At 39.8% G+C, this 17,283-nt stretch overlaps 2 protein-coding genes across 4 annotated transcripts in view; one reads left to right on the plus strand and one right to left on the minus strand.

Moving 5' to 3' along the window:
* Nucleotides 1–17,283, minus strand: part of LOC125967168 (fibulin-7) — a 63,052-nt gene that overhangs the window by 26,656 nt on the left and 19,113 nt on the right. The window lies entirely within an intron of this gene.
* si:dkey-234i14.2 (heterogeneous nuclear ribonucleoprotein C) overlaps nt 4,650–17,283 on the plus strand; it is a 28,369-nt gene continuing 15,735 nt past the window's right edge. For both annotated transcript variants that reach the window (XM_049717950.2, XM_049717951.2), the window contains exons 1-2: nt 4,650–4,783; nt 9,403–9,478. In XM_049717950.2, the coding sequence (XP_049573907.1) occupies nt 4,762–4,783; nt 9,403–9,478 (98 nt within the window). In that variant the 5' untranslated portion in view covers nt 4,650–4,761. The remainder of the gene's footprint in view (nt 4,784–9,402; nt 9,479–17,283) is intronic.

A 17,283-nucleotide genomic window follows, 5' to 3' on the forward strand; every position in this document is an offset into this window, starting at 1 on the left:
TGGTTTTGTCTGCCCAGTTTCTAGCAATACCATTCATTTTTCTTCCGGTAACAACCAACGCTTTTGACACACTTAAAAAGATGCTTTTCAAATGTATTAATGAAGCAATTTGGTTCATTTACATCTCAGTATTTGTGTCTTGTCTTACGACAAAGCAGGAGCAAGGACATTCTGCCCATGGGCCATATATGGCCGTGACAAACTCGACAGAATGGGATGAAAACATGAGGTTTAAAAATGCTGTGGGCTGCAACAGAGAGGATTTAAAGACATTTGTGTTTCTTGCTTTCTTCTCTGTTGACATCACAGGCGAGTTATACACTGTCCCACTGCTTTGATGTCACACTATTTACCGAGCTCATGCAGCTTTCTGCTAAGCTCTGTCAGCTACACCGTTGGTGTAACCGATAACCAAATCAGGTTGTAGCGCACCAAACCCTGCCGATACAAAATGTGTGTGTAGAAAATGTGGCCATTATATTTCATCATAAGAGAATCATGCACCCGACGACTAATTAAAACGCGGTGTCCATTACAGTGGATGCTATGTAAATTATCCAGTGGTAATATTATCTTCTCTATCAGGGACACATTTGTTTTTTTTTACAGTTCTTGTATTCTATCTCTTCAGATTGTTCATTAATGTTGCCAACAGGTCAGAAATAAAAATGTAGGCTTACATTTAACAGCACACAAACACACACAGTGATAAGGAAAAGGTAAATCTCACAGATTAAGAATATGCTTACATCCCTGTTAGAATTACAAATTTTAAATAACTTCATGGAAAACAACCTTAAACAGTACCTTTTGGAAGTGTGGCCGAAAACGTCAGAGCATAACCCATTTTCCCATGCGCTATTGGGAGACCTGATGAAATATTTAGTGAATTGTAGCTGGGTGTAGATGTTTTTCTTTGTATGAAAACTCAGGTTCAGAAACAATACTGCACATCAGCAGGACAACACCATAGTCACAGCACGAAGGTGGAATGGTTTGGGTTTAATCTCATTCAGCCGCAAAGGGGGTTCCAGTGTTCAAAGGAGGCTACAATATAGCACTTCATTTTGGCATGAACTTTACAGATGTCAGATGAGATTTTGCCTTTCAACTCAAAATGAAACTCCATCCAAGAGAATGCCCAGACCTAATTAAAAATCTGTGGGATGACCTGAAGGAGATGACACCGTCTGACGCATTTGGGAATTAAAAGTCATGATGTGCTGTACACCTACACTCCCACACTGTTACTATTCAAACTTGCTTTGGAAAATGTTTGTAACTTATGGTGGTCTGATTTTTAGATCACATTTTACGCCACATTTTTACAATTGTGTGTTCACTTTCTCTTTACTGTACGTTAACGCAGTGTCATGTTTTGTTGTTGTGACATTATGCTTGCCTACCGATGAACTGAGAGCAAATTGGCATTCTGCGGAGAACTTTGACAGAGAGCGGCTAATGACCTTCTGGTACTGTTGTGGTGATTGACACCAAACTGCATGCAGGGCAAAAATGGACCTTATAATTTACGCATGCCATCAGATGCCAGCTGGGATGGACTCCCCGGTAGCCTGCACTGGATCAACGATATAAATAATGGATGAATGGACTGTCTTGGAAGTTAGAATATCGGCGGTATGGTGCCCTTTTCACCTTTTCACAAAATGGTAGCATATAATTGGGGAATAAAATGACAAGCAAGATGCCGCAACACCGTCTTCACCTGTTCTTGGTCTCTGCTTCTTTTCTGAGGAGCTAATCTGGTTGTTGCTTGTTAACGTTTATTTTGTGACTTTTGATCAGAGCATAAAGCAATCGTATATTGGAAAAAAAATACTCAGACATACATATGGACAGACACACACACTCACTAGGCTGACTCCACTTCTGTCGGCTGCCTATTCTTTTTACGTGCAGCATAACAGTTTAAAGCTGATGCACCATGTTTGCTTTGAATGCCGGCCTCCTCTAATTGACCTGAGTCGGGTAACGGGTTTATATTCCACAAGCATTTCTTGAATGACTCGTGTCATTTTAATCAAAAAAAGAAAAAAAAATCAAACAGGTTGCATCCATTGAACTTGAGTTTTTGCAGATTCTCTTCTTGAATTTATTTGTAGGATGCCAAAATATATAACCTTCCGAAGCTGCCGTTTGGATGTGAACAACCTCCCGCCTTAAATCTTTGCACCTGTCTGATGTGAAGACCACCTGACATCTATTGATTTTGTATTTAAGGCCCGTTCTTGCCTTGCTGTGATTATGTCTCCATGCTGTCTTTCAATCCATCCGAATGATTTCACAATGTCAGCCACTTCTTCAATTTGTTTGTATATCCCATGCAGGGCCTTGTCTTTTTATGAGTCCATCTGGCTCCTGTGTTTCAGTTGCCCGAGGCATTCATTAAGCAGGTTGTCCCTGGGGTATCGGGGTTAAAATCCTGGTCAGGGCAAACTGGTGAAAAATTGACTACTGGAACAAGAGCAGGTGTATACAATGATATTTGTGCGCGTGTGTGACTCCACTACTACTATATGCTACAGACCGGGGGCTAAGTCTCTTCTTGCTGCAACACTGAGAGGCCAGCATGAGTGAAAGTGGCTCAGGACTTATCCGTTTAATAAGGCAATTGTGACTGGGCTAAGTGCAGTGTGGAACGAGGTAATAATCATTTTGGAGTAGACTCAGATTATAGTAGTTGGTCTAAGCCTGTGCTAGGCAGTTAAAGAAGCTAATTAAACATGAAAGCTTCACCAGAGTGATTCAAGGCCCTCTGGAGTCGACTACACCAACTAAATGGAGCCAGCACGTATAGCAGTTGTTCTGCTGGTTTGTAATGCAGATTGAACTTGGTCTAGGATAATTACTGTGCATGTATTTGCATACATCTGCCATGAAGAATGAAACGTTCTATTTGTTTTGTTGCTGAGCTTCTCAAAACTCAAATTGCTTCGAAATGAACAAACTATAGGGCAGATATTATTATTATGAATGAAGAATGCGGAGAACGAGCATCTCTAAACTGAAATACTTTTGCGGTCAAAATAACCCCGAATTTAAACTACGATGTTGGAAGAAAATATGCAGGTCACCTACCATCTCAGAATCATTTTCCAGTTATGTAAAACAATGGGGTCTATGACTTTCTTTTTGTAACTAGATTATTTTATTGGAGATGTTTAGTTTTGTGATGAAATGAGACCGGGTTGAAGATTGAATGAAGGAATGGATGGATTTCCTCCAAAATAGCCACATTGGCAAATTTATATTAATTGAGAATACACTAAATCCAAATCATTCGCTTTTACCCAAGTCTCAAAAAATGGATATGTATGCTTGCGTGTCTGAAATCAGTCACTTGCAAAGCTTATTTTAAGAAGTTAACTCGTTTACACGGCTGAACGAACAGTTACTCGCGCATTTAAATAACCCGAATGAAACAGCCAGGAACAGATTACGTGATGCAATTTGACGTCATTCCCGCTTGTTACAGTCTACCGTCAATAAAACACATTATATTAATGGCACTCACAACTGAAATAAAACTGTAGGTTTCTCCTCACTCTAAAAGTGTGCTTTTCTGTTGCGTCTCTAAGCTCTGCCATGACCGCTTAACTCTGCTTGTGATTCCAGCCACTTGCACGCTTGCCATATTGACTTACACTCACTTATATTTGTATGTGTATTCGCACTGAGCCATTTTCACCATAGAGGTAGAAAATAACCTGAAAATGTTGCAGAGGAATCAAGATTCCTCTCAGATAGAGCAATAATATGCGCAGAACACAAAGCAATATCTCTTACCTCGATAGCGTATGCATTTTGAAACGATCCGTTTAGACAAGGGGTAACCCAGCAGTGTTGGAAAAATTTAAAACGATGATTGACTACATGCAGTCAATGAGTTTTAATGCTCGTTTGTCTATACGTGCCCTGTGATTGACTGCCGACCAGTCCAGAGTACAATATACTACTCCGGCACATGTGCAACTTTAATGGAGGACAATCAGTGCAGAAAATTAATGCATTGCAATATAGTATGCTAAAATGCTATTCAAAATATTATCATACAGGATTTAAAAGATCTATGATTGTAACAATTCAACCTTGAAATGGGTGGATTCTATTTCCATTATTTTTCATTTGGAAAATGTATTTGACCTTCCAAGCAAATTAAACATCAAACCTCCTCCATAAAAAGCCCGTTTGACCTTTCAGGCTCCACTGTATTCTCATTGCACTTGATTTTATTGTAAATTCAGCCCAATAACAAAAGAAAAAAAATGGTGGGTGAGCTATTGTTGAGGAACTTCAAATCACTTATGACATTAGAAAATCACAGGACTTAGTAAGTGTTCCTGAGGAATTTCAAAGGCCTTACATGCTTCTTCCGAAATCCAACCCCCCTCCGCTTTTGCGGGACTCGTTTTTTTTTGTTTTCTCTATCACGTCAGCAGAAGTGCACGTGGAAGTGACAGTGGCAACAATGCACTGGTTCCTCAACTACATTCCTGTTGTTGAGTGAAAACCAGCTAATCCCCCTCATCCACGCTTCCAGAGTTCTCCCTCTAACGAAGCAGCCCGGTGCACCTCCGTCCACCCCTCTCAGAGTCAAACATTTGGTACATCCCAGTGGTGCCTCTGTCGCTGGCTTGATACTGATTCAGTAGTATCTCAGCAGTCAGTCAGCCGCACAAGCAAAGGGTTCCTCAGTGAGCATCTTTCGTCTCAGCCTCCCGCTTGTTTTGCGTCTCTGTTATGACCCTGTTCAGCCCAAGATGTGAGTATAGTATTAGTATTAGTGTCTTGTGTGTGTGTGTTCTTAGATGTTTGCATGCATCACTGTGTTCCAAAAAGATTTTTTTTAGGGGTGGGGGTGGGGGGGCATTTAGATTTTCTTCATTCATTTTATCCCCTAGTTTCACGCAAAACAACATTGCTTCACATTTTATTCCTGTTGGTTTTCTTTATGTTTATGGTGTTTTAAAGTGTGATTTTGCACTTTATCACTGGAGGTTTGGAGTTTATGATGGTAAACATGAGGTGATTCTGAGCCAAACCTGAGTCTCACATTGGCAAGGTCAGCAGGCTCTCTGTGCTTAAAGGCTCATTGTGGGTTTAATTACGTATATTATGGAGCAATGCAGCTCTTGGGAGGATTTTCTTTCACAAAATCATCACAATAAAGTGAGAGGCTCATGTGTGAGCACGTTTTTATAGCGCGGCTACAACTTTTACATTGATTGAAGAGCAGCGCTCCCCTCACAAAGCCACAAAAGACTGCAGCCAAGTGAAAAAACGCACAGGACAAAATCATGTTGCGCCTTGTCTTGCATGTGGTGCCTAACATCTTTCACATATGTGCTTGTAATCTTTACAATGAGAATAATGTCTTTACAGAAAATATCTTAATTTTGACCTGAGAACGAAAAGTATAATTAGTCCTGCAACAATGTTGAAGAGTTGAATCTGTGGCTGATGCGTCATGTCAAAAAATGCAAATGCAGTATGACAAAAAGTGCATGTAAGCTTGTTCGCATTACTGATTGTTTTTTTATTGTGCGTCGGCCAAGTGACTTTTTATACACACGGTGGCATACATTAGTGGTTAAAATAGAAGTGTGGATCGCACCGCAGGTTGTAGAAAAAAATTATACTTTTAATATGATTTTACTGTCATCATCATAATCAATAGCATTATTATTATTATTTACAATGTTTTAGGGTTTAGCAAAGTTATGACCATTGTGATGAGGAGCCGAAAGCATACCAAGTCAATTTTACATTTTTTAGTGAAATAATAAAACATTATTTTATGGATTTTCCTTTTTTGCATGTTTTTTTTAATGGGGTGAATGGGTGATAAATGACAGAAAGGAATGAAGGAATACACACTGCATGTGCAAGTGGGACCGCAAAACAATATTAGGGTCGGTCGAGTTGCCTTGTAGAAGACGATAATTGGAATTTATGTAAATGATTAAAGAGTAGCGTTTTAACCACTGCATGAAACATGCAGAAATAGCAATAATTATGATGGAAATATAAGTCAGACTTTTTTTTATCTGATTATATTAATATTTCATCTCCCACACATCAGTGACTTCAAAGTGAACACATTAATAAGCATACAGTGGCAATTTTTAGCTTTTTACACATAATTATGTGTGTGTGCGTGTGCGTGCGTGTGTGTGTGTGTGTGTGGGGGGGGGGGGGGGCGCATGTATGTGCGTGTGTGTGTGTGTGCGTGTGCGTGGACTTGTATGTGTGCATGTGTGTGAGTGTGTACAAAACAGGCAGAAACTATTTAAAAGGCGGGTCAAATGAAAGCATGTACACAAATTCCCCAAAGTGATTTTTGCACAAGACTACTGCCAGTCTTGACATTTCTCTAAATAGAACTGAAGCTGGATCTGCTAGTCAGGTAATAAATTAAGGGTTAGTTGATTGACCCCAACAGTGAAGTTAACTGTCTTGAGTGCCGCCAGGAAGGTCAAATCAGCAATGAAGAATTATGCTTCCGCCCACAGTAACGGCACCCTGATGAAGGTCTTCTGAGAAAGTAAATTGAGCGACTGTTTTATGTATGAGGAACACTGTCCTATTTCTTATTTCATGTTGTGCATCTGTTATTATATGTTGGATTACATCATTATAATTATGTGACTTATGTTACTACTGAAATTACTATACTTCAATCTTCAACAGAAACTGTAGGCTGTGTCAAAAGCTTCAATGGCAAACAGAGATGGAAGGCATCTGAACTGGATCAATTTCTACCCACTCAAATTAACACGCAATCAGGCATTATATCAGAAATGGATGGATGGATTTGTTATTTCAGGGGAGGAATGGAAAACACACACACGCACACATGCCCCACACGCATTGAGACTTGATACAACAATCGTAAACCGTCTGAATTTTAGTGCCGATGCACCAGCCAAAACAAATCAATGGTCCCTGCATTGTCACTGTGATTGATTTAAATCAAAATCTTTATAGGCCTTGCAGAGGTTTGAAAACAAGCAGTCTGGAGTTTATTGTCTCCAATTAAGAAAGGAGTGTTGTTGGGGGGTTTTCCCGCGTGAAATACATTACTCAAGAAAAAGCCGACATCTCAGCATGTGCAAATGAGATTTGATCTAATCTAATATCTGCTACCAATGAGAAACAAATGGGTCAATATCGCTACAAAGTGCCTTTTATTTTAAGTGGGCAAACATTTGTACACACACCGGGAAAAGAGAAGGCTCTCAGAAATGTCTTTCCTTCATTTCATGCAATATTTTCCATTTGCTTTTTGGGATTATGCCTTGTCCCACGCGTCGCTCTACTAACTGTACTGTGTTTAAAAAGTGATGCTATATGACAGTAACATTTTAAAATTCTAATTTCATCCAATTTTCTTATCACTTTGACCACTGTAGAATATAATAATGAACGTATTGGTTTTATTTTCCGATACAGCTCAATCTCGTATTAGATGTGTTGGTGCACCTAATATTGTTCTACTATGAAACCATCTTTCTGTTTTGCACTGGATTTAACAAGGTACCCAAGTGTTTTAAGCCAAATGGTGAAGCATACCACTTTCACAGAGTGTGGGTTTAATGTTTACTAAAAAAATAAAAATAACCAAATGGTCATTTTAGGGCACTGATATTTTATTTGTATATTTGTTGCTGGCCTCAATTCAATAGTCAACTTAGTGCACTAAGGGGCTTAGATGTCAGCTGATGCACCGGAGGAAAAACAGAGAGGTTGCCCAGCAGGTCACCTCTATTAAGCCTCATAGTGTAGCAAATGTATCTCTTCTGTGCTAGGCAAAGGCATAGACATGTGTTTTTGTACACGCATTTGCAAACCACACTTAATTAATTGTAGCTTGCAGCCATTTGAGTGCTACACTGTGTGAGTGAGTGTACGTGCAGTTGGCCCAGTCACAGTCCATTCAGCACCCATCTGTCCATGTCTTCCTCTCCTCTCCTTTCCTCTCCTCTCATCATCCCTTTTTCGACACTCTTGGAAAATCGAGACAGAGCTTCGAGCGGTAGAGTGCCTACTATGATGTGTGATGTCAATAATGAGTTTGTTGGCATGTTATGAACTGAAAATGGGTTTATTGTTATTTGGCCTACTGTGTCGTTCTTAGAAGCATATTTGTAATTGAAAGGCAGATAATGATCAAAGATGGATAGGAGAGATGAGAATGGCAGGAGGCAAAAACAAAGGTGAACAGCTGGCTCGCGATGGCAGGCCTAATCAACGGTAAGTGATAGGAGGTGAATGTGAAGGACAACCCCTGACACACTTAACGGCCGCTTTTCTCATTAGCATGCTAAATGATGGCTGATGGAATTGTTATTTACATCATTAAAACAAAAGAAAATATGCTTGTAACATTGATGGCTTGGACATCCCTCGTGTTGTATTAGCATTAGCACTTGTGCCACTGGTCAAGTTTCGTGCAGTGCTTCCACGAATCGAGCTGCACATTTCAAGGATTTCCCTGTAGCGGGTCAACGAAAGGATTATTCGATTCTAGAAATGTTTACCAATTGTTTTATATGAGGTGTGTCTTCTGCAATCTATTTCAACTGCACGATTTAGTTTGAGTCCATGTACCATTTGTTCTAATTCGGCAATCAAGAACCAAAACCGAAAAAGTGACACATTATATTATTTTATTTTGTTAGGAAAGAAAAATGCTCGCTCAATGAATGAATTCCTTTCACATTTTGTTTTATTATGTTAGATTTAACAAAATCATGGGTCACTTTTTGATTGCCAATTGTAATTTGAAAAGAACAAAGTTTCTTCTCATTCAATTCATTCAGCGCAGTTAGACAGCAATGTACCTTCCACAAGCATACTACTGCAGCAAAATGGTGTTGAAAAGTTCATTTTCAGTTTGTATTCTAAGATAAAACCCTTAATGGGGACAAAAAAGAACACCATTGCGATCCATACATTGATGGTATGTGCATGAATGGTTCCGTCGAGACTGAAATAAAGAAAGTGAAAACATACATTCCTCGAACGAAACTACAATCTTGTGAAGCACCCTGTCGGTTTTTGACCGTCCATTTATAAGTTAACCGGGACTTTGTGCTTCATGGAGCATGACATAAGATATTAGCAGTTGACAGATTGGACTTTATTTTCCATTTTGCTGAAGTGAGAATGGTCCCAATGTACGAATCTTCACCAAACGCAAAGGTACCTCAGAACTGGAAAGGAAAAGCCTGAAGCAAAAAAATATTACTTAGTTTGAAGAAGGCAGATATTTTATCCTATTTGTATTCTGTGCTATAATAGTGCGTAGCCACACTGTATGTACTGTGATGACACTCTTAGTGTATCAGTATGAAGTTAATGGGTTGTTCATGCTTGCAGACACGAGCATGAGTGGAGACCTCAAGTCAAGTCGCTCCAGGGCAGCAAGTAAACGGGCCAGCAACACCACTTATGGGTGAGCGTCAACCACTTACGCACGCACGCACGCACTTGCACACACCTGCATGCAAACCGATCTTTGTCTACGACTCGATGACCGCACCACCTGCATTGCAATCGATGAGGCATTATTTCTTAATGTTTCACACCAGCTGAGTATGTCGTATGCTATTGATTTTAGCCAAAGGTGCTGTCTGCACCACTCAGTGTTTTAATCTATCTGCTGATATTGCGACACCTTATGATAACGTGTGATTACATGTCATTGTTGCTGCTTGAATACAGTGAGGCAGGCCAACTGTGTAAATTGGCTGGTGGAAGGAAAGCAGGTGAAAGAGACAGAACAGTACGGACCTGTAGTGATTTGTGTGTGTGTGTGTGTGCACAAGACTGTCATCTTCAGTACAAACAAGTCTGTTGAACAAAAAAATGATTCTCCATTTTACAGTTTGAAAAGAGATTTTTTCAGCAACCTGGAATAAAGATTGAAGTGTTTTGTGGTGCAACCACCATCTTATTTCAAAATGAGAAGAGCTGGAGATTCTGCAGATGTAGCAGCTTGGGAAAAATATGCTATTTCTTATTTCTTTAATTGTTTAGTTACTGAACAGAACATTAGTAATTACAAAGCCGAAGACACTGACAATGACTAACTTTATTTACAATTGACTTTTACTGTAGAGGTAATATGACTTGATTCATATTGAATAAAAGTGGAAAAAAAACGTAATACATATGTGCCATTGTGAGAGTGAACATAACCAGCAACTTGCAGAAACACATGATGGAGATCGACGCGCGTAAAGTATATTTAAAAGGAGCTTGCAAATGTATATATATATTATACAATATAATCAAACAATTGGAAAATGTCCATCCTGCATCTGTCTGTATCCATCTTAGCACAATCCTCTTAACTTCTTCCCTTGCTGCGGTTCTAAAGGCTCAGTCACTTTCCTGTAGTGCTGCTACAATTTTAATAATTTAAGGATACATTCAAACTACAATGTAGGACATTCACCCTGAAGTCGAAACAGATCAATGAAACAAACACTACAAGGGAAATAATATTAACAGATGTAACAACATGTTTGCTGCAAGCCTAATGAGCAGCTTTCATTAGCATTCTGTGTTTTCACTCAACTGGGACTCCGCGTATGTTTGTTACGCTGTGCTCCCAAATAAACACGGATAGTTTGGCATCCCCGCCATCTAAATTCCATGCCTCTCTGCTGGGCCTGTTTCACCATATCAGCTCATCCAGTGTAAACAATACAGGAGTGACATACTATATTACAGTATATCCCAAACATGTCATTTTGAGCAGTTAATCCAGCTCGGCTGCTACCTTCCCTGTCACCCAGTCTCAGGCCAACCTCCCCCAACTCGATTTGCCCGTTCCTCCGTGTAGTTATTCAGCAGTACGCGGCCATGCATTAATGGGGTTAGTCACACAACACCCACACACACAATGTGCTGCCACAACCGGAACACACCTGAGGTATTAGCCGTGATATAGCCTGGGTCTACCTGATAATTCACTGAAATGACACGGTATTAGAGCAAAACAGGTCAACTTTCTGGATGTTTTGCGTTAACTGCAGCACTTCCCAACCTTTTCAATTTCCCACAACCTGAGAAAACTTTTAATAGGTTCTTGCGGGCCCTGCATCTCATTTCAAGGAGACGAACAAGATACTAGTCATTGTTTGGGTAATTTTGGCTTTGAGCAGAAATGAGTTCATTCATATATTGAGGGACTATCTTAAAAAGTCTCCTTCAAAAGTCGTACAAAAATGTTCAAGACATCAGCAAGAACAAAAAGCCCAACGTTTCACTGTTCACTTATAGAACCCACAAAAATAGACTGGCACAACCCGTGTCCTAGATTGTCAACAAATACAAACTCACAGTCAAGAACTGAAATTCAACTCCAAACTGCATGCTAGTTATCCATCAAAACTATCACTTGTCCTTCATTGGAATCAAATATGTTATTTTCCCCAAGGCTGTTTTCTTCCTCCCTCATTGCCATTTTTTTCAAACTGGCCATTTGCGACACTCTGATTATATAAAGGTGCTGTCATTATTTATTGTCAGTCCCCCCCAAACACACACACACACACACAGACGCACATGGCTTTGTGACACCCCCAGGTCACGAGGAGGACCCAGCTGTAGGAGTAGAGATGAGCGAAGCCAATGTTTCACAGGCCAGATGTTATAGCCTCAATGTGCTCCACTGCACCACGACAAATGCTCACTCTATTGTATAGGAAGGCTCAGCTTTGAGTGGAATCGTGTGCGTCTGTGCTTTTAGTCTTTTTTTTCATGTTGCCTTAGTTGTATATAATATGCGAATGTCTCTCATTAACAGCACTAATAGTAAAGACAGCTTGAGTGACAAGGACAAAGGACCGTTTATAAAAGGATGGTTCTAAAACAAGAACACTCCATATTTTCCCCATGTTACAATTAAGTAAAATTCAGAATTTTTTAAAATTTCTATTATTGGTCATTGTTGGCCTAGCTAAAATGTTGAGAATGGGTTTCTCCTTTTGACAACGCAATGTTAATGATTGAACAAATGCCGTTGTTTTGGTGAGAATTTCAGAGATATGAAAATCTTGCCAATGATTTGCGTTGACTGCAAAATATATTATATATTAAGCAGTATGAGTAAGATTTTCTATAAGCAAGAATGGAATTTGAATCTTCAGAAAATATTTTATTCATGGAAATTGATTCTGAAATAGAACTGCTTTTCCATTCCCATCCCAATATGTGAGTGCAAAAAATGTTACTTAAAGGTCAAGAAAACTTTTTTGTTCATTTCCAGTGAAGAAAAAGATGATTGCTGGCATTTTTACTGTACTTTTAGTGTCTTACGTTTCCACATCATTACCACTTTTGATCAAGAGATTAGACGGCAAATTATATATCTTGTCGAACCCAAATCCATTACTCGAAGGTCAAATCTCGTTGGAGTCTCTACAAAGTTTAAACAATGACCTTTACTTGGTGTGGTTTTAGCCTCACCAGTAAAACCTTCACAGGGTTCACTTATGATCTGCTTCATTTTGCTGTAGAAGTGTGAAAATTGGGGAAAAAAAGTGGCCATGAGTAGCAGACAATGTATGAAACACAAAATAATACAGCCTAGAAACAATACATATATAGTATATTACAAAGCAGGCCGCGTTTATTATAAATTGGCCATCAGCTGTCATGTTATGTGTTTATTTTAGCTTAACCACATGCAGCTATATGGCCAGTCCTAAAAGAATCAAGGCGCCTGAAAATAAAAATAAACGACAGTCATGCTTAAGTATGGTCAGCATTGTTTGAAGTATAACACGCAGCTTAAGAGTCATATCATCTTCTGTTTTGTGCAACAATTGTCGTTTATTGTGACAAATTGCACAATGCATTAAGTCACTGGCTCGGCAGGCTGACGTGTAAAACCAATGGAGACGGGGAAAAAAAACGCAAAGGGCAACAATTGTGACAATCAAAGAAGAAAGCAGGCGATGTTAATCTGCCTGTCTGGATGACATCAATCTGCTGCAACATATTTGGGTGACATTACTTTGATTGGCACATAACAGCTGCTCAAGCTGTACACGCAACTAAAAAAGACTTTATATGAAAAGAGACGCGCTTGTGCTAGTGTTAGATATTCTCTGTTTTATGTTTTAATAGGGAAAATGAGGCATGAAGTTGCTCGTGAAAAAAGATAAATTTACTTGAAAAGTGACATGATTGATTCTTTAAACAAAAAGCAATGTATTTGCATGATTGAGTGGAACAAATTGGAGGCAAATAATGAAAGCTTCTGTCAATATCATCAATCTTGCATTACTGTCCAGTTGTTTGGCCCATACATATTCCAGTTGGCACGATGATTTCCACATCTCTTCAGACATAGCAATTCATTCAGCTGATGTCTGCATCTTGATCAAATTAAGTTAAATGAAGTGTATCATAACCTATTCTCAAAACACATTAGTTGGAAATGAGGGGAAAATTAAGAAATAATATTTTTCCTTCCAATATAATGTTTGTTCAACATCATAAAGCATCACACAATATTTTGGTCATCATTTGGAAGGCATTTGGGCATATTTTCCAGAGCTCCCTTACTGAAACCCCCAAAGTCTTGTTAAATAACTTTAAATCTAGATGCAATATGCATGATGCTGCCACCACTAAGCTTCACTATTTCTGTAGTTTGATGATGAGCGGAAAACAAATTCACAGGGGACTTTATGAAATGAAGGAAGATATTTGTCGTTCAACTCAGGAGGGTAGCAGATGCCTTAGGTCTTTCTCATGTATCTACCCCCCTCCCTTTTTTCACACTTACTCAAAATAAATCCTATTGTTAAAACTAAGCCTAAATTGTATAGCAAAACTGATTTTTTTTTTTTAAAGCCAGACAAAGCGAGAGCCCAGGAGGAACAATTTACTGTAGACAGGCAAATAATGGTAGTCAGCAAGGCCATCCAAAGACCCGCCTGCTCATTTCTGTGAATTATAGTGTAATGCATTGCACATTGTCCTTATTGTACTAGTGTCATGGTGGGGCTGGGTGGGATTTGGCTTCAGTGTTGTTATGGCTTCAAAAACAAATCGCTGCCCTTGAACAGGATTCGTCCCGGTTCTGATGGCCTTGCAGCACCAAGGCTATTGAACTCCCGTTTTTATTATGAACATTTTCAGACTTTGCAATCAATCCGTTAGATTGACAATACATTAGTTAAGGTATGGCGTAAAGCTCGTCATTATTTCATCCCATTTCATACTACAGTGGTGGAGGAAGAAAGAAAACATGAGCAAATTACTCCTGGGTTGTACTTTGCATTACAAACAGTTTTCAGCATGAGCAGAACAGAACAAAACACCCTTAAACGTAATTCTACGTGCTGTACGCTTCATTTGTTGAGAGAAATAGCGCACTGCTGCACTCGCATGCAACCGCTCCCATGAATCACATGTTCAGCTCGTTTGCCTGAAAGACTTTCGATTAAGATAACAAGCACGGTGCTGAGTGAAAACATCGACCAGGTGAAGCTCAGCTTGATGAGGTAAGACATTAGTATGCTTCACGCAACCAACGATACATCGCAAGCCTCTCATATGATATCAATTATCTAATGTGGTGGTTCTCAAAAGTTTTCAGCTCGTAGCACCTAAGAAAATCATGACTCACCAAGTACCACCACAGTACAATACAGTTGTGTAGTAGGCCCAAGTGTTCATGAAAAATAAGAGGATTTAATCCTAATAATACACAGGGGGTACAAAAGCAGGTATACAGTAGCATCACATCTGTGAGATTAGTGACATGAATATATTTTAATTCTGTTTTCTGTCTTATTTTTACTTTTTACCTGCCATATTTTAAGACCTTTACCTGCAATATTTTACTTGATGAGACCTGTAAAGTGAATTCAGAGACTGGTCGGTTAGTTAGTTAGTTAGTTAGTTAGTTAGTTAGTTAGTTAGTTAGTTAGTTAGTTAGTTAGTTAGTTAGTTAGTCATCCACACTCTTTTTTGTTTCTTTTTGTCCGTTTTGCTTTGTTTGATCACACCGTTTGCATGTTTGAAATACAGATTTCACTCACCCAATAAGTCAGTCATGCAGGCCTTCTCTGTCAACTCTTTAACTATGTGTGATGGTATACATACGTCCTGTTTTACATTTTAAAGCATCTCCACGCCCGCAAAAGCAGCTTTGAACAACCTAAGTCTCTGAAGCAAACGGATCCCCACGGGCTGCTCACGCGCCATCCTCAAGAGTATGACAAGAAGCATTTCAATGTTTTTTCAGCTTGCACGGAGGCAAAAAATAACAACAAATGAGCTGTCAAATCAAAGCCTACACTACACTTTCTTTAAATTTTAACATTCATCTCCTCCCCATCCCTCTGGCTGCCATCTCTCCCCGCATAAATGCTATGACGTTTTGTCTGTTGTCCTTTCCCTGGTAGAGACGTTGTGTGGGCTGTAGTGCAGGAAAGGTCAGTGCAGTCACAGGTGGATGTACTGCTGAAGAAAAGGTCATTGTGCCTGAAAAAAAGATAGAGGTGCGCATCTGCTGGTTTCACTGAGCCGCAAAGAGAGCAACAGTGAGAAAGCTCAGAGGAAGAAAGGAGCGGGTGATATGACGCAGACGTGATATTCGGCAGAGATAAGGTCATGAATCGGTCTGGAGCTTAGTGAAGGCGAGATAGTTGGAATGCTTTTCCAACTACGAACACATTTAATTTCTAGCTGTCTCTAACTATGTGTTGTTTAAAAACTTTGTCACTCACGCAAAATATTATTTTCCATCGACACCATATAAACAAGCAGCAACTGATTGCTGCCATTGCCAAGCCATACTATTAAATTATAATACAGTGTGTGCGTGCGTGCGTACGTACGTGTGTATGTATATATATATATATATATATATATATATATATATATATATATATATATATATATATATATATATATATATATTTGCCTGTGGATGTGAAAGCTAATTGTGAAGAGTCTCTGTCACAGAAATGCACTCGTACAGTCACTAAATGTATGCCCCTTTGAAATATCTACACTCTTTATTTCACATCTGTTTCCTCTCTGTATTTTTATATGTACCAGAGCAAACTGCTTCCCCCTTGACAATGATGTCATGGGGTTGTGGACCCTAAGCCATATTGTAGCCAGAACAGAGACATACACTGCTTTTCCTCTTTGCCATAAGTCTTAAAAATTGTACTTCTTTGTCCTTACATTTGTTTTTCTTTTCCCAGTTTATTTGTTGTAGTATATGTAGGGGCGGCATGGCTCAGTGGTAGAGTGGTCGTCTCCAAACCAAAAGGTTGGGGATTCGGTCTCTAGCCATTGTGACCATGTCGGAGTATCCTTGAGGAAGAGAGTATACTGTGTCTACCCAGATGAGTTAGCACCAGTGTCCTGCAGGCTTATCATTCACTCCTCAGGCACGCTCTCTGTTTTCATAGTCCTCTCTATCCCAACTGATTAGCCTACACTGGGGGTAAAAAAAAGGACAAGAGAAACAGGTGGGAATAGGCGAAGGGGGAGGCATAAATAAAAGACTGGTGCACAGGCATGAAAGATAGATGGAGTGCGGTGCAGAGGGCAAGTGTGAAACAATTGAAAGAGGAGTAGATACGGGAGGAAAAATGTAGAGAGCAAAAGAAATAACGGTCAGGGAAAGTGAGGGGTGAGGAAAGCAAAATAGCGGGGGAAAGCAAGTGAGCAGTGCACCGCGTGTCATCAGCCCCCCTGGCGGGAACAATCCATCTCAAATTGATCTTCCAGCTTGGCCCAGCAGGGCATTCCGAATCAATCTCAAATTGATCTCTGTGCCAGAGGTCGGGAAAACTAGCAGTGGAGCTTATCAGAAATATAGTGGTGCTGGGAGGATCTGACAGGGAAACTTATCACACTGCACAACAGGAAATGGGCTCGGAGCCCCCGGGGTGGCAAGGGGGCGAGCTTGCACCCTATACACACCCACGCACGCGGTTGCGCACAGATTGGACGTCTCTGCATGTGCCCAACACAAAAGTACACATGCACCCCCTGTGTTCAGCACTACAGAGAGGCAGAGAGGTTGTCAACACGCGCCCCTCACATACACTATGTGCGGGCTTCATTCATCACACATCTAGAGGCAATTTTAAAAAAAATAGAGAAGTTTACCAGACTTAAAGTCAATTTGCTTTAAAATGCCATCTGAGGCCTGCAGCGCTTAATGACTTTTAACACATTCAGTGTGTCCTAACCAAGTCTGTGTGAGGGACT

Source organism: Syngnathus scovelli, chromosome 4, assembly GCF_024217435.2.
Source record: "Syngnathus scovelli strain Florida chromosome 4, RoL_Ssco_1.2, whole genome shotgun sequence".
NCBI classification, from domain to species: Eukaryota; Metazoa; Chordata; class Actinopteri; order Syngnathiformes; family Syngnathidae; genus Syngnathus; species Syngnathus scovelli.